The sequence below is a fragment of the Nyctereutes procyonoides genome, unplaced genomic scaffold, assembly GCF_905146905.1.
Source record: "Nyctereutes procyonoides isolate TBG_1078 unplaced genomic scaffold, NYPRO_anot_genome, whole genome shotgun sequence".
NCBI lineage: Eukaryota > Metazoa > Chordata > Mammalia > Carnivora > Canidae > Nyctereutes > Nyctereutes procyonoides.
The window spans coordinates 18,549,311-18,574,491 of NW_026575133.1; the positions used below are offsets into that span (position 1 = coordinate 18,549,311).

Here is a 25,181-nt window from a genome sequence, read left to right on the forward strand (position 1 = left end):
AGATGTTGAATTTCCAAAATTTTCTTCCTTTACCTAAAAGTGTGTCTATCAAGACTCTCAATTTCTTCTTATATTATTAAGGAACAATGTAAACCACAATTTCCTAGTCTTATCCCATCTGCTTTCTGACATTGCCTTTTATCATTTTGTGTTTGTGGTTATTTGTCTTTACTGTTTCTTTTCTCTATTCATGCCCAAATATTGGCCTTCTACATTAATTATTTTGAAGATTTGTTTTTAAAACTTTGATTAATGGTATAGGTTTTAAAATGTTTTAATGTAGAGTTTAATTACTTTATTGCTTGAAGAAAAATATGGAGGTTTTGAATTTTGTTGTTCAGTAGTAAATGAGTTTTTTATTTCCACAGATGCGATTCTGAAAATCGCTATGTTGGTAATCCACTTAGAGGAACATGTTATTGTAAGTATTTTTACTTTTTTCATTTTAAATAATTAGTGTGTATTTTTAGTTTTGGGTGATTTTGCAGATAATAAAATTCATCTTGCATGCTGATGTTGTCATTAATATGTTACAATATCTATTTCTTTTTTTTATTTCTTAAATCTTACAACACAACTCTATATATGTTGCTAAGAAAGGCAGTCTTTTTGCTGTATTTTCTTAATTATACTTGGTGCATTTTTTTCTACTCTTGAAGAGTGACATACCAATAGATCTTATTCTTAACATGAAAACAAATATAGGACTTTAGTAACTTCAGCTTGATTTAATGTAATCTTTTCATTTTGATTAAATTTTGAATAAATAGAATTTTTTGATAGATTTTTACAGGAGGCAATTTTGGTCATCATTAAAAAGCTGTGTTCATTTTTTTACTGAAAGATACTTTCACTGGGAACTGATCACATTGTAGATGTATGTTTAATTGTTTAAGAAACAAGTTTTCAAATGGTCCTTTTTACATTCCCACCAGGTCTGTATGAGTTTCAGTTTTTCAAATCTCTTAATGATTCATATGGTTAGTCTTTTTAATTTTTGCTGTTCTAATAGGTGTGTAATGGTATCTAATTCTAATTTTATTTACATTTCTCTAATAATGATAAATATTTGTTCAAGTGATTATTTGCTATATATATATTTTTATTTGGTGAAGTATGTTTAAATATGTTGTCCACTTATCATTATTACTTTATTATTGAGTTTTCAGAGCACTTTATGTATTCCAGACACAAATGTTTTTGCAAAATTTTTGCAAATTTTTTTTTTTTTTAGTTTATGGCTTGTGTTTTCATTTGCCTACTTTGTTTTAATTTGCCTACTTTGTCCTCTATTTGGAGTATTTTTTTTTTGAGGAGGAGTTTTTAATTAAGATGAAGTTCAATTTATCAATTTGTTCTTTTGAGAAATCTTAGCCTAACCTAAAATCACAAAATTTTCCCATTTTCTTCCAGAAGTTGTGTATTTTTATGTTTTCTATTTATGAATACAGTCCCTTTTGAGTTAATATTTATATATATTTCAAGAAATGGATCAATTTTTTTTCTTCATATGGATGGCCAAATGTTTTAGCACAGTTTGTTTAAAGACTTTCTTTTAACCAATGAATTGCTTTCGTATCTTTGTTGAAAATCAGTTGCCAATATATGATTATAAGACTATAAAGGTTGGGGCACCTGGGTGGCTCAGTCAGTTAAATTCTTGACTCTTGGTTTAGACTCAGGTCATAATCTCATGGTCATGTGAGTGAGCTCCATTTCAGGCTCCATGCTCAGCCTGGAGTCTGCATGTCCCTCTCCCTCCCTCCTGTCCCACACTTGTGCTCACTCCCGCTCTGTCTCTCAAATAAATAAATAAAATAAATCTTAAAAAAAAAAGAATTTAAAGGCTATTTCTGGAATTTCTACTGTGTTCTATTAATTAATTTGCCTACTTTTATGCCAAAATAGCACCATTATAACTACTGTAGTTTAATATGTCTTGAAATCATATCATTTATTTTCCAACTTCATTTCTTCTTTATCAAACTTGTTTTGTCTTTGAGTTCCATTTCTTTTGTGTTTACATATGAATTTTAGAAACTGTGTCAGTTTTTTCCAAAACACATGCTAGAATTTGGAAATGAGATAGTGTTTAATTTATAGAACAATATGGGGGGAATTGATATTTTAACCAGTCTTCTGACCCATCAACATCTTTCTCTTTTTAAAATTTAATTATTTTAAAATTTATTTTTAGCAATATTTGGTATTTTTCACTGTGAAGGTCTTTCCCAGTTTTTGTCAGATTTATCTTTACATGTTTTATATTTTTGATGCTGTTGTAAATAGTATTTTTAATATTTAATTTTCAATTGTATCTGGTTAGTACAACTTCAATTGATTTTTATGTTGATCCTCCATAAACTTTGTTAAACCTACTCATTAGTTGTCATACCTTTTTTTTTCCCTAGATTGCATTACATTTTTTATTCAGACAGTAACGTGTTTTGTTATTAATGGAATTTGATTTCTTTCTTTCCTGGGTCCCTTTTATTTCTTTTTATTGTTTTATTGCATTGGCTACTACTTCTGGTACCGTGTGAAAAGATGTGATGAGTATGGATATTTTCCAGTGTTGTTGATTGTAGAAGGAAAACATTTGGTCTCTAGCTATTAAGTATGATGTAGGTTTTTCCTAGATGCCTTTATCAGGTTGAAGAAATTCCCTTATAGTCCTACTTGCTGAGGATTATTGTTAGGAATGGGTGTTTATGTCAAATAATTTTTCTGCATCAATTGAAATGATCACAAGGTGTTTCTATTTTACTTTGTTAATATAACAATTTTAGTTTTTAAAAGCAATTAATGCTACAACTTGTGGGTATACTCCTTTTGTTGTTGTTATTCATCCTAGATGACCATGGGGATTATTTCTAGCCTTTGGCTATTATGGAAAATGCTGATATGAAAATTCATATGGTCTTTGTATAGATATATAATTTCATTTTCCTTGAACAGATTTTTAGAAGTAGAATTGTTGGGTCATATGATAAACTTATGTTTAACTTTTTAGTAACTGCCAAATGATTTTACAACATGGCTGTACCATTTTACATTCCTATTAGAAATTTATAGATGCTTTAGTAATTTCACATTCTTATCAACATTTAATATTATCTCTCTTTTTGATTTTAGCTATTTTAGAATATGTAATTGTGTTATGGTTTTAATTTGTATTTCTTGTATGACTGATAATGTTAAGCTCAATTTCATGTGCCCATGTCCTGAACATGTTTTGTTAGATACATAGAATCCTAATTTTCCTAATTCTTTTGTTGCTATTTAAATGGCATCTTTTAAAATTATATGTTTTACTACTTATATTTGATATGTAAAAATTATTTATTTTAGTACATTAATTAGATATTCATAAACCTTAATGAACTGTTACTCGAATTGTTCACAGATATGTTTGATGATTAAATACAATTAATTATATTACATACAAATAAAAATAGATTTATTCCCTTCTATCCAGTTTTTTTGTTGGAGGTTTTCTGATTACCAGTCTTTTTGCTGTTGATCACTCTGCTCAAATTTACTATTCCCTCCTTATTCAGTTTTGGAAGCTCATATATTTCTAGGAATTTATTTCTTCTTGTTTATCCAATTTGTTGGTATAATATTCTCTTATAAACTTTTGTATTTCTGTGGTATTGATTGGTATTTCTCCTCTGTGATTTCTTATTTATGAGCCCTCTCTTTTTTTCTTGATAAATCTTGGTAAATCAATTTTCCTTATCTTTTCAAAGAACCAGCTCCCTCCTGATTTCATTGATTTTTGTTTATTGTTCTTTTAGTCTTTATTTTATTTATTTCTGCTCTTTATTTTATTTTTATTTCCTTCCTTCGAGTGCCTTTAGCTTTATTCTTTCTAACTCTTTTATTATAAGGCTAGGTTGTTTGAGATTTTTTTGTTTGTTTCCTGAGGCAGGCTTGTATTGCTATAAACTTCCCTCTTAGAACAGCTTTTGCTACATCCCAAGGTTTTGAACCATTGTATTTTCATTTTCATTTGTCTCCATGTATTTTTGATTTCCTTTGTTTTCTTGGTTGATCCAATCATTATTTAGTAGCATGTTATTTGGCCTCCAAGTATTTCTGTTCTTATAGATTTTTTTCTTATGATTAATTTCTAGTATCAAACTCTTGTGTTTGGAAAGATGAATGACATGCTTTTAATCTTTTTGAATTTATTAAGACTTTTTTGTGATCTAACATGATCTATTCTGGAAAATATTCCATGTACAATTGAAAAGAATGCATATTCATCTGGGATGGAATGTTCTGAATATATCCATTATGTTGACCTAGTGTAATGAATCATTCAAAGCCATCATTTTCTTACTGATTTTCTGTCTGGATGATCTGTCCACTGATATAAGTGGGATGTAACAGTCCTCTACTATTATTATATTACTGTTAATTTTTTTCCTTTATATCTTTTAATAGTTACTTTATAAGTCCTCCCATGTTGAGTGCATAGATATTTACAATTGGTACATACTCTTTTTGGATTATTCTCTCTATGATTATGTAGTGTCCCTTTTTGTTTCATTACAGTCTTTGTTTTAAAGTCTATTTTGTTCAATTTATGTGTTGTTACTCCCCCAATATTAACCCAAGGAGGTCCACAGTAAGATACATAATAAGTAAAATGACAAAAAGATTTAAAAGCAGCAGGGAAAAACAGCTACATAGGGGAAAACCCATAAGGCCATTAGCTGTTTTTTTTTTAGCAGGAACTTTACAGGCCAAAAGAGAGAGGTGTGATATATTCTCAATGTGTAAAGGAAAAAAAAAAGCTGCAACTAAGAATACTCTATTTATCTAGGCTATCATTCAGAATAGGAGAGGCAAAGAGTTGCCCAAACAAAAAACAAAAACAAGAAACTAAAAAAAGAATTCCTCACAGAAAAGCTAAAGGAGTTCATCACCAGTAAACTAGCCTTACAAGAAACATTAAAGGAAATTCTTTGAGTGTAAGGAAAAGGTCATAATTATGAGTAAGAAAATTATGAAAGAAAAAATTTCACAGATAAATACAAACATATAATAAAAGCAGTAGGTAGATCATTTCTAATACCAGTATGGATGTTAAAGCACAGAGGCTGAAAAATCAATTATGTTTACAAAAATTATTAAAGGAATTCATAAAATAAAAAAATGTTAAGTATGATGCTGTGTACATAAAACACAGGGAGGAGAGTAGAAATGTAATATTTTTAGAATGGGTTCAAACTTAAGCGACCATCAATTTAATAATGTGACTACTATATGCATAAGATGTTATATATGAACTTAATGATAATCACAAATCAGAAACCTATAATAGATACAAGAAAATATAGATAAAGGAATCCAAGCATAGCACTAAAGAAGACTGACTATCACAAAACAACTGTACAACAAATCACAAATCAGCAATAAGTGTATGTCTATCAATAATTACTTTAAATGGAAACGGACTAAATGCTCCAGTCAAGACATAGGATGACTAAATGGATAAAAAAACCACCTCTATCTATATGTTGCCTATAAGAGACTTACTTTAGATCTAAAGACACATTAAGATTGAATGTGAAGGGATGGGGAAACATTTACCATCAAAATATAAGCAAAAAGAATGCTGGAGTAACAATATTTACATCTTTCCAATGTTTTTAACCACTTCCTGGGATGGTTGGTTTCTCTAAGTACTAAGTCAAAGTTATGGTGGTAGATAACCACAATCAAGTAGAGACTTTGCTGTAACTTATGGAATTTTTCCTTTATCAAGTTAAAAAATTATCTACATTAGTATAAAATTTCATCATGAATGACTTTCCTTTACCTCAGTCAGTGTGAAGTTGTATTAATAGGTTTAAAATAAAATAAAAATATTAAGTGAACTTCAAAGAGTGAAATTCAAATAAAATTTTGGAGTCTTGTGCCTTTTTTAAAAATTTTTATTTATTTATGATAGTCACACACACACACACACACAGAGAGACAAAAATGAACTATTGGGACTTCATCAAGATAAGAAACTTTTGCACAGCAAAGGATACAGTCAACAAAACTAAAAGACAACCTACAGAATGGGAGAAGATATTTGCAAATAACATATCAGATAAAGGGCTAGTTTCCAAAATCTATAAAGAACTTATTAAACTCAACACCAAAGAAACAAACAATCCAATCATGAAATGGGCAAAAGACATGAACAGAAATCTCACAGAGGAAGACATAGACATGGCCAACATGCACATGAGAAAATGCTCTGCATCACTTGTCATCAGGGAAATACAAATCAAAACCACAATGAGATACCACCTCACACCAGTGAGAATGGGGAAAATTAACAAGGCAGGAAACAACAAATGTTGGAGAGGATGCAGAGAAAAGGGAACCCTCTTACACTGTTGGTGGGAATGTGAACTGGTGCAGCCACTCTGGAAAACTGTGTGGAGGTTCCTCAAAGAGTTAAAAATAGACCTGCCCTACGACCCAGCAATTGCACTGTTAGGGATTTACCCCAAAGATTCAGATGCAATGAAACGCTGGGACACCTGCACCGCGATGTTTCTAGCAGCAATGTCCACAATAGCCAAACTGTGGAAGGAGCCTCGGTGTCCATCGAAAGATGAATGGATAAAGAAGATGTGGTTTATGTATACAATGGGATATTCCTCAGCCATTAGAAACGACAAATACCCACCATTTGCTTCAACGTGGATGGAGCTGGAGGGTATTATGCTGAGTGAAGTAAGTCAATGGGAGAAGGACAAACAGTGTATGTTCTCATTCATTTGGGGAATATGAATAATAGTGAAAGGGAATATAAGGGAAGGGAGAAGAAATGTGTGGGAAATATCAGAAAGGGAGACAGAACATAAAGACTTCTAACTCTGGGAAATGAACTAGGGGTGGTGGAGGGGGAGGAGGGCGCGGGGTGGGGGTGAATGGGTGACGGGCACTGAGGGGGACACTTGATGGGATGAGCACTGGGTGTTATTCTGTATGTTGGTAAATTGAACACCAATAAAAATTAATTTATTAAAAAGAGAGAGAGAAAGAGAGAGAGAGGCAGAGACACAGGCAGAGGGAGAAGCAGGCTCCATGCACCAGGAGCCCAACGTGGGACTCGATCCCGGGTCTCCAGGATCAGCCCTGGGCCAAAGGCAGGCGCTAAACCGCTGTGCCACCCAGGGATCCCAGTGTTGTGCCTTTTATTGGTAGTTCTCTCTCTCTTTGCTATATTATATGGCCTTTGGGTTTATTCATTCTTTACATCAAATTAGTTTTCTAGTTCATGAGTTTTAGGATTTGTCTTTAGTAATATCCTTCTCTTATATACTTTTTAATTGTCATTGTTTCTTGTTAACATTATTTTCCACCTAGTTTTTAGCAGACATTGATGCTCAATGTAATTGATTGGAAGTTGTAGAACTATGATATTTCAGTTCGTTCTTTATTTCTTGATTAGAAAACTTCTGTAAAAAAACATATTTCATCTCATCAGATATTTGTTTACTCATTGCTACAGTTCATATAGGAAAGGCATGATAAATGTGATATTAGTTATTTATATTTACCAGTTTTCAAAGTAGAGAATTATTTGCTCTATATTTCTCAAACATGAAAAATTTTATTTTTTCAATATTTTTTATTGAAGTTAGATTTGCCAACATATAGCATAACACCCACTGCTATATGGGTGTTATGCTATATGTACACCCCATCAAGTACGCCCCTCAGTGCCCATCACCCGGTCACCCCAACCACCCGCCCACCTCCCTTCCACCACCCCTTGTTCATTTCCTAGAGTTAGGAGTCTCTCATGTTCTGTCACCCTTACTGATATTTCCCACTCATTTTCTCTCCTTTCCCCTTTATTCCCTTTCACTATTTTTTATATTCCTCAAGTGACTGAGACCATATAATGTTTGTACTTCTCCAATTGACTTACTTCACTCAGCATAATATCCTTCAGCTCTATCCACGTCGAAGCAAATGGTGGGTACTGGTTGTTTCTAATGGCTGAGTAATATTCCTTTTTTTTTAATTTATGTTTTATTGGTATTCAATTTGCTAACATATAGAATAACACCCAGTGCTCATCCCATCAAGTGCCCCCCTCAGTGCCCATGACCCAGTCACCTCAACCCCCCCGCCCACCTCCCTTCCACCACTCTTTGTTCATTTCCCAGAGTTATGAGTCTCTCATGTTCTGTCTCCCTTTCTGATTTTTCCCACTCATTTTCTCTCCTTTCCCCTTTATTACCTTTCACTGTTTTTTATATTCCTCAAATGAATGAGACCATATAATGTTTGTACTTCTCCAATTGACTTACTTTACTCAGCATAATATCCGTCAGTTCTATCCATGTCGGAGTAAATGGTGGGTATTTGTCATTTCTAATGGCTGAGTAATATTCCATTGCATATATAGACCACAGCTTTATCCATTCATCTTTCGAAGGACACCGAGGCTCCTTCCACAGTTTGGCTATTGTGCACATGGCTGCTAGAAACATTGGGATGCAGGTGTCCCGGCGTTTCACTGCATCTGTATCTTTGGGGTAAATCCCCAGCAGTGCAATTGCTGGGTCGTAGGGCAGATCTATTTTTAACTCTTTGAGGAACCTCCACACAGTTTTCCAGAGTGGCTGCACCAGTTCCCATTCCCACCAACAGTGTAAGCGGGTTCCCCCTTTCTCCTCATCCTCTCCAACATTTGTTGTTTCCTGTCTTGTTAATTTTCCCCATTCTCACTGGTGTGAGGTGGCATCTCATTGTGGTTTTGATTTGTATTTCTTTGATGGCCAGTGATGTGGAGCATTTTCTCATGTGCTTGTTGGCCATGTGTAGGTCTTCTTTAGAGAAATATCTGTTCATGTCTTTTGCCCATTTCATGATTGGATTGTTTGTTTCTTTGCTGTTGAGTTTAATAAGTTCTTTATAGATCTTGGATACTAGCCCTTTATCTGATATGTCATTTGTAAATATCTTCTCCCAGTCCGTAGGTTGTCTTTTAGTTTTGTTGACTGTTTCGTTTGCTGTACAGAAGCTTTTTATCTTAAAATTTTCTGTTTATCATACACTTATGGACTCATACATATTTTTTATGTTTAAAGCCATTTGCAATTATTAATCTTACTGATGTCCAAATTGTTTTTTTATATCACTTAAATTATCTTTATTTTCTAACTTTCCCACATTAATTTTGTTTTTCTTCTTTCAAACAATCTGGATTTTGGAGGAGGGGCATATTTTTGAATGATTTTTTAAAATTAGAAATTCTTTTTTGATTCTTTTTTAATCTTTAGCTTTTATCATGTCCCAAAGTAGTAACTACTTAAAATTATGAACATATATGAGTTATATTCCATTTAAAAAATATATATAAATCTTCTATGTTTAAGACTAAGATAATTTTCCTTCTAAGATCTGTGCTGTCCAATATAAATATAACATGAATCACATATGCAATTTTAAATTTTCTACTAGCTATATTAAAAAAGTTAAAGGAAATGGGTAAACTTAATTTTAATAGTCTTTTATTTTACTCAGCATATCTGAAATGTCAATTTAACATGTAACAGTGTAAAAATCATCAATGAGATACCTTTTCTAAGTTTTTTTTCAAACCAAGTCTGAAATACAATTTGTATTCTATCCTTATAGCAATCTCAATTCAAATCAGTCACATTTCAGTTACTCAATAGCCACATATGAATAGTGGCTACCATATTGGATAGCTCATCTCTAGATTATATAGGATTCTTACTCTCTTAAAAATGTTAAAGGAGTAGTCATAAAACACTAGATGGCAGCCTTGTCATTTGTTATGAGACCTTCAAAACTTAACATTTGAAAGAAACGGTGTTTTAAAAAAGAAGAGGTCAGTAATTCTTGTAATAGTGTTAATGAAAACTATTCTGATTTTAAAGATTTGAGTGAAATTTAAAATGCAGGCCCACACTGTAGCTTAAAGCAATTGAATGGAATGTGGTGTTAACTTAATTGAAAGTAATATACCAGCAGTTGTATCCTATAGACAGGCTTAGTAGTTTTTTAAAGTTCAGTTTAAAATCCAAAACTGAAGTAATAGAAATGATCATTCCTTAATGGAACAAAAAAGGAAGTTCCTAGCAATGATATCTAATTTGATTGGTCCTTGTAACATTGAATTACTCAATTTATCTTGGCAGTATGAAAATTGTAGTTACAGTAGTGTAGTTTCTTTTTTCTTTTTAAATGCTTTCGTTTTGGTAAACCTGGGTGGCTCAGCGGTTGAGCGTCTGTCTGCCTTTGGCTCAGGGCGTGATCCTGAGTCCCAGAATCCAGTCCTACATTGGGCTTCCTGTATGGAGCTTGCTTCTCCCTCTACCTGTGTCTCTGCCTCTCTCTCTCTCTCCCTCTCTCTCTCTCTCTCTCTGTGTGTCTCTCATGAATAAATTAAAATAAATAAATAAATGCTTTCATTTTAATTATAATAACAATTATAATAAAGAAAATCATAAACAAAATGAAAGACTGGACTATGAAAATGTTATATAGATGATATGTTTCAGAATACAGAAAGTCACTGTCTACAATTATCCACTTTATGCTATTATTACATTAATTCTTTAAGGATGTGTAATGTCCAAACTTCTAGTTATTGATATTTTAGTATATTTCCAAGTAATCTAACATATTTTGATTATTTTACTTTTTATTTTTAAAAATTACTGTTTTATTTTGAATTTATTCTATTGTTAGAGTTCAGGATACAATTTTGTGATGATAATAGTACACTGTCTTTTAAAAGTAAGGAATTTAATTATTACTTTTATATTCAGTGTTCACTTCTGCCACTTATCACATCCTACATTAGTTTATATTGGTAAAAAAAAAATACCCATTCATCCCACTGTAAGCTCTTTAGTTATTATTGATATATTTAATGTTTATTAATGTTTATGTTTTGGACTGAAAAATTATGAGCATATTATTTAAGGATTTGAATTTTTTGTATATGAGATATTTCTAATGTTATTATAGATATGTTATGAACATCAATCTCTATTTACTTAAAATACTATGTCATACAAAACAATGAAAGAAATTGAAACTTAAATTAACTTTACACTTAGTGTAATTATTCTATGTTTTGTTCTAAAATAGGAATAAAAGAATTTTCCCATTTTAAGCTAAATATACTGTGTTTTATTTGTGTTTTCTATGATTTTAACCATTGAGCATAAATAGGTATTTGAACAGAATCTGGCTGGTCCATCTGGAAGTGCGAAGTGACCCTGATGAAAACAGAGAATCTAAATTCTTCTGTTTCACAGTTTAAAGACATGATAGATTGAGGATTATCAGAAAAACATAATTTAACCACATGGTTGGCATTAAACTTTACTCTTTGATTCATCAATGCTTTTATTAATTTTCCCTAAGCTTATATACCAGTATTTTTAGATATATCTTTCAGAATTATATAACATTTTGGCATATTTTAAAATGAAGGACAATATAACATAATTATGAATAAGTTAAAAATAGCTGATAAAAAATTGCTATTGAATTAACATGGAAGAGAGATGAAAGTTTTCTTTGGCAAAATATTTTATAATGAAAGTGTTAATTCTGGTTATATAAATAATACAGACTCACTGCAAAATTAATTAAATAAAGTTTAAGGAAGAAATAAAAATGTCTGAAAACCTCCTGCCAGGGCTTCCCAGTGGTGGTGTACAGTCTGTGTCCTCTGCAGAGGTGCCTACTTGCAGGAGAGAACGGGCACTGATATCCTGTACTTACATTTCTTACTAAGCCACAGAACTTGTGAGGGGTTGTATCTGTCTTGAGCAAGGGTCAATAGTTCCTAATGTGTATAAAGATGCTGAATGGGCAAATGAAGGCATTGCATACCTTTCTAAATAAATCATGTCTTGAGAATGATTTTACATAAAAGTTTACAACATATATAATATTCTCAATGTGAACAACTTTTTTTTTCTCACTGGGATATCTGACTCATTATTTAGTATCATTTATTAAATAAAGCAGTTTTTGTCCAATCTGGAAAACAACCACCTGACTTTAAAATAATGTTAATACTAGTTAACATTTATTGAGCATTTACTGTGCCAGGCTACTCTAAGCTTTTAATACTTATTAGCTTATTTAATCATCAAATGAGAAGTATACACTAATTATGAACATTTTTTTGTTTGAGGGAACAGAGGCAGAGAGAGCTTAATTAATTTTTGTTAAATCACATGGCTATGAAATGGCGAAGCCAGTTTCAATCCAGCATCGTAAGTCTATATCCCATACTCTTGACTATGAGTAATAAAATTATAGCAACAAAAATTAGTAATATATTTATCCCAAGTGTTTTTATATGAATTAAATTGAAACATCATTTTGAAGGAAATATAAAGAAGGTCTAAATATTTAAAAATTCAAATCATTTTCTTAAATAAGAAGTCTTCATATGAAAATACCATACTTAACCCAAATTGATATATGTTTTATGGAATTGCAATTAGAATTTTTTTTTGGTCCTGTGTTTTGAAGTATATATTTTAGAATAACCTTAAAATTTATTTTAAGTAATACACTTACAATTTTTTAAAAAAATTCGAATTCATTTAATTAACACATGCATTATTGCTTTCAGAGATAGATGTTAGTGATTCGTCATTTTTTTTAAGATTTTATTTATTTATTCACGAGAGACAGAGAGAGAGAGAGAGAGACAGGCAGAGGGAGAAGCAGGCTCCATGCAGGGAGCCTGACGTGGGACTTGATCCCAGGTCTCCAGGATCAGGCCCTGGCCTGAAGGCAGCACTAAACCGCTGAGCCACCTAGGCTGCCCTCGTCATTCTTATATAATACCCAGTTCTCATTACATCACGTACCATCCTTAATGTCCATCACCCAGTTATGTTAACTATGTGTTAACTATGTTAACTAGTATTAACATTATTTTAAAGTCAGGTGGTTGTTTTCCAGATTGGACAAAAACTGTTTTATTTAATAAATGATACTAAATAATGAGTCAGATATCAGCGAGAAAAAAAAGTTGTTCACATCCCTCCACCCCCCTTTCCTCCAGCAACCCTCAGTTTGTTTCCTATAACTAAGAGTCTCTTATCATTTGTCTCCCTCTCTGATTTTGTCTTGTTTTATTTTTCCCCTCCCTTTCCCTATAGGCTGCCCTATATTTATTTTAAATTTATTTCTTTAAGTAGTAGAGTTCATGATTGAACAACTTTAGGTATTATTTATGTGAAAATGAATCTCAAGATTTTTTTTTTTCACTTAGTCTATAGAACATTTGTTTCAAGTAAAATCTGTGTAGGTTCTCATATATTATTGCAGAGTAATGACATAGTTTAGCTACTTGGAGATACTATGAAGTAAAGTAAGGTGGCTTCTGAAGAAGCCAGGGCACATTATATGAAGACCCCTAAATTAGAATCAGTGATGTATAGACACAAGTAATCATCATCAATCTTTTTTTATTCATTGATGAAAAAAGTAAGAACAATGCGTTTATGTATATATCCTAGGGCACGGAATCAGTCATTTTCAGAGTGTGAATAATAAAAATTTCTGTGTTTTCTCTGAAATTATATCTAGCATATGTTCAACTTTCAAATTTTAACTTTGGAATTATTCTACATGTTCCAAGCTCAATAGAAATTCTTAATTAATAATTATAAGCATGGATAGTACTGTTCAAGCAAAGAAAAACTAGTATATATTGAATATTTATTATGTAGAAAACAATTTAATATGAATTATTTCATTTAATACTCGCAAGAGTGACATATTTTTTCTCCTTAATTTACTTACTGAAGAGTTACACTGTTAGAGTTTGGAGAGAATGTCAGTTATTGGAATTGACTCACTGTTATTTATTCATTGAACATGTATGTATTGACTAACTACTTTGTGGGACTCCGGGGATATTATAGTGAACAAAATGGGTTCTGCTCCATTGATCCTTATTAACTAGTAGGGAAAATAGGTATTATACCTGTTATATAATTACCTAGATATATAATTGCCATAACAACTCAGAATGAGAACTGTAGATGCCTTAGGAATATATTATAAGAAAACCTGATTTAATTTCTGGGACAGGGAGCAGCAATGGGTCAGGCAAGAGAATGATGGTGCTTTGATGTGCAGATGACTTAATAGTAGAGTGGTGTGGATGTGAGAATGGTGAGATGGCATGCACAAAGTTTGTCTGTGATTGGGAGAAACATAGCATGTGATAAACACATAGAATCAGATGAAGAGAGGCAAAGAGATAAGGTACATAAGATTTGCAGAATCCAAAACATGCACTGCTTTATAGAATGAGAGGATTTGGGCCTATATTGTGAGAAAAATGGGAGCCATTGAAAGGTGTTAAGAGGAGACTAAAATGTTAAATTTTAGTTTTAAAATAATCCGTCTGCTTTCAGTGTGTCAGACAGCTTGGTAAGGGCAAAGAGCATGAAAAAAGCTTTTAAAAATGATCATTTTCTGAGGCATATTTCTGGAGCTATGAGTAAAATATGAAACTTCAGAGCTGTGAATATATTTGAACTTAATGTTCACACAAATTCTCTCATTTACTAAACCAAGTCTAAGTTGGCAAACATGTATTTATACAAATGCTATTGTTTAAAATATATTTAGATCCTTGATATTTTTATCAAAGTCTAGGTTCATCCTTTTCTGACCCCTCAAGATGACTAAATACATGTGTCTGCTATTTTCTTGCTAAACAGCTTTGCTGCAAGCATTTTTGCCACATAACTAAATTGGCTGTAAGTCAATTTTGCCATGAAAGATAAAATCAGAAAAAATAAAAGGGACATTTATTAAAAAGGATATAATGAAATATGAAAATAATTAACAAAATTAAAAACTCTTTATTGTGAAATAAAAAAAATATTTGAATACATTTAAATTGTGTGTTGGCAATACTGCACAAATAACTGATTTTATTTTGCTGTGGTATCTAAGCATTTGTTTTCAAAGTCTTTTATTCATACTATTATACGTTTTTTTTTTTTTTGCTTGTTGATTTGTTTTCACATTTTAGCATCACTTTTTTTTGGTGAAAATTTTTTCCTTCATTAAGACGGATATCAGTTTTCAAATACTAGTATGCATATTGATAACTGGGCTTGTATTGCATTGTGAAAACATCCTACACTGTTCTTTGTTCTTGCCTTGTCAAGTGTCCATTAATAAACTTTCTAAAGTTCTGCAGGAAAAGCAGGTTCAGAATCACGTATCACCGTATGGACCGTTGTGAGGGCTAAGATTTATTTAGTCTAAGAATAGGAGCACTGCATCAGTGGAGAAATGAGACCAAACAGGTGATGGAACCAAAAAATCTGTCAAACCAAACTGCCACCAGTTTTTTTTTTAATTTATTATTGCAAAATTGCTTTTTGGCCAATTATTTATGCAATAAATATACTTGTGGCAAAGATGATTATAGTGAAACCACATAGAACCAAATGTATATGATCATGAACTCATATATTTCTGAAAAGATATGTAATTATATATAAATACACGTATGGGAATCTGACTTTTGAAATTTTTTAGAATTCATCCAGAGCCAATATAGTAAATAAGAAAAGTGAAATAACATTTATTGAATGCCTTTATTTTATGACAGTCCTCTCCAAGCCAAATACACATTGGTACAATTATGTTTAACCCATATAGTAATCCTATGGAATAGGCAGTTTTATCCTGATTGTGGCATCAAATCTTACTGAGGTTAGTTAACCTGCATAATATAACCCAACCCAGTCGGTGAATGGGAAATTGCAGTTGAGATCTCCTTAAATACTGTGGACAATGCTCAAAAGTGAAATACAATATGAATGGTGAAAAAGCAAATTGTAAAGCCTCAGTTCCTTTCTCAAAATATTCAAATTAAAAATTTCTGAAACAATTCAAAATCTATATAACTATTATTCTGGCTCCCAAATGAGCTGAAATTTATATGAACAGTATCATTCGTACATTATATGCAAATCAAGATCAATTTCATATGATCCTGATGTTTGCCTTCTTGCATCTCAGATATGTAGATATTTCCAACAAATACTCTGATGTTTTTTAACATTGGTTATTATTTACTTAGAAAATACATAATTTTACGTAGCTTTTGTTGAAAGACTACATCAAATAGTCCTTTGCTTTTCGTCACCTCACATAACTTTTTCTTTCTTTATGGTTTAAGTTCTGTTTCAAAAGATCTTTTGCTGTAGCATTTAAACTTTTAGTCATCATTTCCAATTAATCATTACTTTGGCATAGTATCTGACCTCTTTAAATATTTTGTACATGTTAGAGTCTTTTATCTTGATATTTTATTTGCATAACCTCCTTTTTATGATGCTGAGTTTTACTCATGAACTTAATTTTATATATAACCTGTTACTAATTCTTTGTAGTAAATAGTAGCCATTTTTTTTTTGTTGTTGTTCCATGATTGCTGGTGCAGTATTGACTGAACTACCTAGAAAAATCTGCTGCATGTTGGAACTCACCCCTTGGTTTACTCTAGTCATAGAAGACTAACAAGAGAGACTGATTATTTTATGTGATTTTTTTTGCCCTATACCTAAGAAGTCAATTAGAAATGAGATATGCATTTTTTTGGACAAGAATATAACAATCTAAATTTAATTACTTAATGCATAGTGTAAATCATTTGAAAAAAACGTGTTAAAGGTCAAGGATCAATAGTCCAATGTGCACCCCTTTTAAAAATATTTTTTGGCCCAATTCTGGAAGTAATGCATGTTCATTCTAGAAGAGAGATAGACAAAAAAATTAAAATTGCTGATAATTCTTCTACCTAGAGAAAACTGTTGCTAAAATCTTATTAGATATTTTCCCAGTCATTTATTTTATGAACTGACACTATGGTAGGCTGAATAATGCCCTCCTTCCCCCAAAGATGTACACATCCCAATCCCTAAAATTTGTGAATATATTACCTTAAATGGTAAGATGGAATTTGCAGATATGATTAAATTGACAATTTTGAAATGGGGAGATTGTCCTTAGAGATCAGTGTAATCCCAAGTGTTCTTATGAAAGGGGGCCAAGGGAGATTTGATTACAACAGTGGAAGATGTGACCATGGAAACAAGAGGTCAGAAAGAGGATGGGGCCATGAAGCAAGCAATGAGCAATGTTTAGAAGCTGGAAAAGGGAAAGGAATGAATTCTCTTTGAGTGCCCCCAGAAATAACCACACCTAGAACTTTCCTTTTACTTTTACTCCCTTTACTTTGTAAAGTTCTTTTGGACTTCACACTTCCAGATCTGTGAGAATAAATTCATATTGTTTTAAGCCACTGAGTTTGTGGTCATTTGTTATAGCAGCAGTAAGTGATGTTCTCCAAACATCACATCACAAAGGAAATAGTCCTCAAAATTATTTATTAATTATTATTATTTATTCTTTAATTTATCCTTAATATCTTTATGCCATTATTTTGTTCTCTTATAACTGTCAGTATATTATAGTTTTAAGATAATTCATTTTTTTGTATTGTCACTTTAAAAAAATTAAATTAAAATTTATCTCACTTTATTTTTAATATGAAATCTGTTTAAAAATATTTTAAGTGTACAGCATAGTACTGAAAATTATAGGGGGACAATACTGTAGCACAAATCTCTAGAACTTATTTATCTTGCATAATTGACACTTTATGTCTCTTAGTTGGTCATTCTCTACTGCCTTACTCCCTGGTCCCTGGCAACCACCATGCTACTCTCTGATTTATAAATTTCACTATTTTAAAGACCTTACACAAGGAGAATCATGGAGTTTTTATCCTTCTGTAACTGGTTTATTTCATGTAAGTCCAGAAGTTTTACCTCTGAGTATTTACCCAAAAGAATTAAAAACAGGATCTCAAAGACGTAATAGCATTCTAATGTTCATTGCAGCAATATTCAAAATAGCCAAGATGTAAAAATCACTTAAATGTTCCTTGACCGATGAATGGAAATCCTGTATTATGTGTCATGGATGAAACCTGAGGGCATATATACCTGAGGGCTTTAAAAAAAATTCTTTAAAAATTTTCAATGTGAAATAATTACTGACTTACATATATTTACAAATATTTCTTTATGACCCTGACCTTGGAAAGTGTTGGACAGACATTTATAATATATCTCTCATTTTTTATTGGTCTGATTTTTTTTTAATTGTTAAATTCAGGTTGTGTATTTTTAGTAAGGATAGCACAGAAGTGATGTCTTTTCAGTATATCCTATCTGGAAGTATATGATACCAATTTTTTCCATCATTGATGCTATTATTTTTGATCAGCTGTTACTCTGTGGTGTGTGCCACTTTATTCACTCTAAAGTTACTGTTCCTTTTTGTATCTAATGAGTGCTTTATGAAGAAATTCTTTGATATTATGTAAATATCCTGTTTATTATCTTACTATCATCCACTATTTTTAACATACATTGATAATTCTTTACCTGAGAGAGTTATATGTACTTGCCAAATGGTGATTTTTCTATTTTATTATTTCTTCTGCATCTATTAACTACAAGAACAAACTGTTCCTTTTCCCTTGTTTATTTGTTTATTCAGTTACTTGTTTATATCATATTTGCCTTGTGGATATGTATTTATGGCTTAAATAAATTACTATCATTATTTAATAACTGAAACTGCTCTAGATTTGGCTATTGGGAACACCCTCCAATCGGCTCCTACTTCCTTTTGGCATGACTCCATAATTTTCTGAGTATTTTCTTAGTTTTTTGTCCTACAAGATAATTCAGACTCATTTTGTACTTTTCCTGCCTTTGCCCTGGAATCAACCATTGTTCCAGGAAGTCATGATTTCTTATAATTGGATAATGGTATTTAGAAACCAATATATAGGAGGAGCTAAGTATGCTTCTTTGGTTCAGGGTGTTGTTCTTTCTTTCCTTTTTGAAAAATTATTTTTGAAATTAAATCAAGTATCTTCCTCCTCCTCCTCCTCCTCTTCTTCCTCCACCTTCTCCCATGCCCCCTTTCTTCTCCTTTTGGAACTCTAGTGTCTTTTTTAAAAGTGCATTTATTTAAATTCCAGTTAGTTAACACAGTGTAATATTAATTTCACGTGTACAGTACTTCCATACTACACCTGTTGCTCATCCCAACAACTGCACTCCTTAATCCCCATCCCCTGTTTCACCCATTCCCCTGCCCACCTTCCTTCTGGTAACTATCTGTTCTCTAGAGTTAAGAGTCTGTTTCTTGGTTTGCCTCTCTCTCTTTTCCCCTCTTTGGTCATTTGTTTTGTTTCTTAAATTCCACATATGAGTGAAATCATATGGTATTTATCTTTCAGTGACTGACTTATTTAGCTTAGTATAATACTCTAGAGAGTATTCCACTGTCTTGTAACTAAAACTCACTGTATTCCGAAACCTATTTGTTCCTTAAGGGAAGAGTTGACTGTTTTTTCTTGTCTGATGTTGATACTTCAGAATCTAGATGGAATAGCATCTGCCTTGGTCCCTTTGACATTGACAAATAATTGCTTTTCTATAACTTCAAAAAATTTCATCTCTGAAGCAATATTCCACCTTCCTTGTTTCTACCTTTCATGGAAATTCTGTGTACTCCATTTAATATTTTATCTACTTACTACTTTTTCACCTGCCTCATTGTCTTTTTGTTATTATCCCTCTTGACATGATTCTTAACTTCAATTTCTACATATACTTTAGTTATGCATTAATATTTTGTGTTCAATTTTTTAAAAAGCTTACTGGACTCCAAACACTCCATACTCCTAGGACAGCATTATTATAGCAGGAAGTATGTATTTAAAAGAGTCTGGAGATCTCAGGTTATTAGGGCTAACTGTATAGTTGTTATTAATGCATTGTGGGGTTTTTTGGGGGGGGAGTAGAGATAAGCATAATCACCAGTGTAGTAAAATAACCCCAAAATAAGACTTGGGTGCCTATTTAGGTGCCTATATATATATATATTTTTTTTAAGATTTTATTTTTAAGTAATCTCTTCACCTAACATGCGACTTGAACTCACAACCCTGAGCTCAAGAGTTTCATATGCCATGGACTGAGCCAGCCAGGCACCCCAGTATTTATATTTTTATATCTGGCTACATACTAAACTTGTTTATTATTTTAGTTGTTTTATATTTCTTAGTAAACAATCTGATTTTATACATAAAAAGATAACTTTGTTTTCTCTTTTGTTCTAACTTGGAATCTGTCATATATTCACTACCAGCCTTTTTTTATAGTGCTCTTTCCTCATTTGTGTTTGTCTCTTATTTGTAGAATGTGATGAATTATTTTTTTTTTTCAGGAAAGTATATAGATCATGTCCTTTTAGGACATTTGCTTACCTGAAATTTATCACTATGTTGTTTTTCTGTGTAGACAGCATTGCTGAAAATACATTTTCCATAAATATTGCTCTAGTTTCTTGTCTTTTCACATATATTGTTACTTAAGAACACTTGCCATCGTACCTCATCCTCCTTTGTAAATAACTCTTTTGTCTGTGTGAATGTGTGTGCTTTTTTGCACATGCCTGTATACAGGGATGTGCTTAGATGTCAGTAATATTTTCTTCAATAACAGCTTTATTGAGATATAATTCATATACTCCAAGTCTCACTCTTTTTAAAGTGTACAATTTAGTATCTCTTAGTATATTTAGAAAATTGTGTGACCATCACCATAATCTAATTTTAGAACATTTTCAGCACTCCTAAGAGAAACCCAATACATATGAGAAGTCACTCCTCATTCCTCCTTCCCCCAAACCCTAACAATTCTCTTTCTGTCTCTATGGATTTGTCTACTCTGACATATATATAAATGGTATTGTGGAATATGTGGTCTTTTGTGACGGACTTCTTTTATTTATTATGTTTCAAGACTCATTCATGTTATATCAAGTATCAGTACTTCATTCAGGTTATGGTGAAATAATATTCCATTATGTGTACATACTGCCTTTTTAATTTTTTTTTTTACCATTCACCAACTGATAGACATTTGGATTGTTTTTACTTTTGGGCTACTATGAATAATGCTGGATTATTTTTTATCTTTTATATAAGGTATATCAATATTTAGGTTTGAGTCTTCAGTACATCTTTTCTATCATATATTTAACATAAGTGTATATAATAGGTATATATAATACGTACTTTTTTGATTTGTTGTGATGTCCGCTTTAATAATATTAGCATGCATATATTGAAAATTTCTATGCCTATTACTCCTCTTGAGTGATTTTTGTCTCTATTCTATTTTTGTCTCTATTCTGGGAGGCTTTTTTAGATTGGACCTACATAGCACTCATTAGTCTTATGTTGTTTTAATTATTTTATTTCTGATTCTCTTTTTATGTTTAATTTTATCATTATTTTATTACTTTCTTATTTCTGTATTTTTTTTACAGTTTCAATTTATTTAGCTCCTTTTTAATGTAGTCTTCAGTGTTATTATCTCATCTTTCATCTTTAACTTTGTGGAGTTTTTTAGATTTTCCTTTTTTCTTTGATACATATCAAACAGATATTTTAAATGACTAGACCATTTACTCATGTTAAATTATTATATGTACTTCTACATATAATATTACATATACTCTATGTTCACAAATAGATATTTTTCTCACTATGAAAGTCTAACTTAACAAAATAGTAGATGTCAATTTTTTTCTCTTTGTTTTCGCTTTTTAAAAACCTATACAATTAGAATTCGCAGCCAGAATTATGAGCAGCTTCATATTCATCTTAAGGTCTGTGAAGTTCATACAAATAGTGAAAGTGCTGTAAAGAAGAGTGGCTGTTTCTTACATCTGTTGTACTCATATTTGTAGACTTCATTTTTAGATACAATTGGGAAATTAATTGTGAACTTCTGATTTTCCTAGAATTATCAAAGATTGCTGATGGTTAGCCAAAATATTTTTTTGCCCTTAAATTATTTATTTATTTATTTATTTATTTATTTATTTATTTATTTATTTATTTATTTTTTATTGAAGTTTGATTTGCCAACATCTAGTATAACACCCAGGGCTCATCCCGTCAAGTTCCCCCCTCAGTGGCCGTCAGCCAGTCACCCTATCCCCTTGCCTAATTCCCCTTCCCCTACCCCTTGTTCATTTTCCATTGTTAGGAGTCTCTCATGTTTTGTCACCCTCTAATTTTTCCCACTCATTTTCCCTTCTTTCCCCTATAATCTCCTTCACTATTTTTTATACTCCTTGTATGAGTGAAACCATATAATGGTTGTGCTTCTCCGATTGACTTACTTCACTCAGCATAATACCCTCCAGTTCCATCCACGTTGAAGCAAATGGTGGGTATTTGTCGTTTCTAATGGCTAATATTCCATTGTGTGTGTGTGTGTGTATACATATATATATATATATGTATCTTCTTTATCCATTCATCTTTCGATGGACACCGAGGCTCCTTCCACAGTTTGGCTATTGTGGACATTGCTGCTATAAACATTGGGGTGCAGGTGTCTCGACTTTTCACTGCATCTGTATCTTTGGGGTAAATCCCCAGTAGTGCAGTTGCTGGGTAGGGTAACTTTATTTTTAAGTCTTTGAGGAACTTCCACACAGTTTTCCAGAGTGGCTGTACCAGTTCACAATCCCACCAACAGTGCAAGAGGGTTCCCCTTTCTCCATATCCTCTCCAACATTTGTTGTTTCCTGTCTTGTTAATTTTCACCATTCTCACTGGTGTGAGGTGGTATCTCATTGTGGTTTTGATTTGTATTTCCAATCCATGAGCATGGATTATTTTTCCATCCCTTTCTGTTTTCCTCAATTTTTTTCAGAAGTGTTCTGTAGTTTTTAGTGTATAGATCCTTTACCTCTTTGGTTAGGTTTATTCCTTGGTATCTTATGCTTTTGGGTGCAATTGTAAATGAGATTGACTCCTTAATTTCTCTTTCTTCTAGTACTATGTTGAATAACAGTGGTGAGAGTGGACATCCCTGTCATGATTCTGATCTTAGGGGTTAGCCAAAATATTTAAGAGTTGGCTGTATCACTTATAGTTTTTCCAAACTTCAGGGCTAAGTCTGTGAAATCAGAGTATTGATTTATATAGTATTTATGGTTTCTTCAAATTGTGACAGATATCCCTTTGGTATTTTTCTGTTGACAAAGTTTTCAAATAATTGTTTCTAGCCAGTTAATATAAACATGCAGTATACAGTTTATAATTTCTATATTATGAAAATTTAAAATACCCTGAAAAGTGTAGTACACGTACTTCCGTGTATGTATATCTTTTTGCAGTATATAATATAATATCATTTGAAAGTTGTGTATGTTACTGAGTTTTAGTAAAACTCAACATTTTCCTGTATTTCCTGTAGCAGTACAGGCTTCAGCTCTGCTCCCTTTGGTGCAGGATGAACATGGTTTACAGGGCTCTACTGTATAGTCTCTGGTATGAACTTGTTGATTCTAGATTGTAGCTGCTCTAGCACTGAGATGGGGATATACAAGAAGCAAAAACAAACTAAAACCTCACAAACCTAGGGAATGCACCACTGGACCATTCAGCTCGTTCCCTTTTATCTACCCAAGGACATTATCTTGGTATACCTAATTTCTCTCTCTCCTGTCTTATCAGTTTTTCCCTTTTTACTAAATTTGTATTTATGCCAGTCAGTATGAAAACATGCTACTTCTCCCAATTTAATAAGTAGTTCTCTTTAAAAGACAACGTAATGAATGGGAAAAGATATCTGATAAAGGGTTTGTATCATGAATATGAAAAGAACTTATACAACTCAATGAATATGAAAAGAACTTATGAAAATATGAAAAGAATTTATACAACTCAACACTAAAAAACAAATAATCCAATTAAAACATGGGCAGAAGACATGAATAGACATTTCTACAAGGAAGACATACAGATGACCACAGACACATAAAAAGATTCTCAGCATCACTGATCATCAGGGAAATGCAAATCAAAACCACAATGAGATATCACCTCACACCTGTCACAATGGCTAAAGTCTACAACACGAGAAACAAGTGTTGATGAGAATGTGGATAAAAAGAAGCCCTTGTGCATTGTTGATTTGAACGCAAACCGGTGCAGCCATTGTGGAAAACAGTATGGAAGAACCTCAAAAATTTAAAAACCAAAATACCGTGTGATCCAGTAATCCCACTTCTGGGTATTTACCAAGAGAATATGAAAACACTAATTTGAAAAAATATATGCATCCCTGTTTATTGTAGCATTATTTATAATAGCCAAAATATGGAGGCAGCCCAAGTGTCCATTGATAGATGAATGGATAAAGAAGATGTGGCATATATATACAATGGCATATTACTCAATGATAGAAAGGAATGAAATCTTGTCATTTGCAGCAACATGGATGGATCTAGAGAGTATAATGCTAAGCAAAATAAGTCAGCCAGAGAAAGACAAATACCATTATGATTTCACTCATACGTGAGATTTGAGTGAAGATTTAAATGAAGGAAGGAAAAATAAAAAGAGACAAACCAGAAAAAGGAGACAAACAAAAGAACAGACTCAAGTATACAGAGCAAACAAACTGACAGTTACCAGTGGGGAGGTGGGTTGAGAGGTGGGAGGGGTGAAATAAGTGTAAGGGATTAAGAATACACTTAGCTTGGTGAGCATTGAGTAATGTATTTCTATACATTGTTGAATTACTCTATTGTACATCTGAAACTAATTTACTAATTTAACACTGCATGTTAACTATACTGGAATTAAAAATAAAAGTAATTCTTTCACCTCTCTTGATCACACTTCTGCTACTTTGTCATTATTCCTTAATTATGAATAACACAATAAGTTGATTGTAGTCAAACAGGACTTTCTTTCTATAGCATAATAAAGTAGTTCATTAAAGCAGTACAAAAAGATATTTTCAAAGTATGTACATTTTCATAAACTTGATACATACTTTAAATTTTATTTTGTTTATTTTATTTTTTATTTATTTTTTACTTTTTTAAATAATAAATTTATTTTTTTATTGGTGTTCAATTTTCCAACATACAGTGTAACACCCAGTGCTCATCCCGGCAAGTGCCCCCCTCAGTGCCCGTCACCCGTTCACCCC

General features: G+C 32.0%; 1 protein-coding gene across 2 annotated transcripts in view; it reads left to right on the plus strand.

The window, feature by feature from the left end:
• The window catches only part of ATRNL1 (attractin like 1), a 777,593-nt gene that overhangs the window by 258,263 nt on the left and 494,149 nt on the right, over positions 1 to 25,181 (plus strand). For both annotated transcript variants that reach the window (XM_055300426.1, XM_055300427.1), the window contains exon 21: positions 369 to 421. In XM_055300426.1, coding sequence (XP_055156401.1) covers positions 369 to 421 — 53 coding nt within the window. The remainder of the gene's footprint in view (positions 1 to 368; positions 422 to 25,181) is intronic.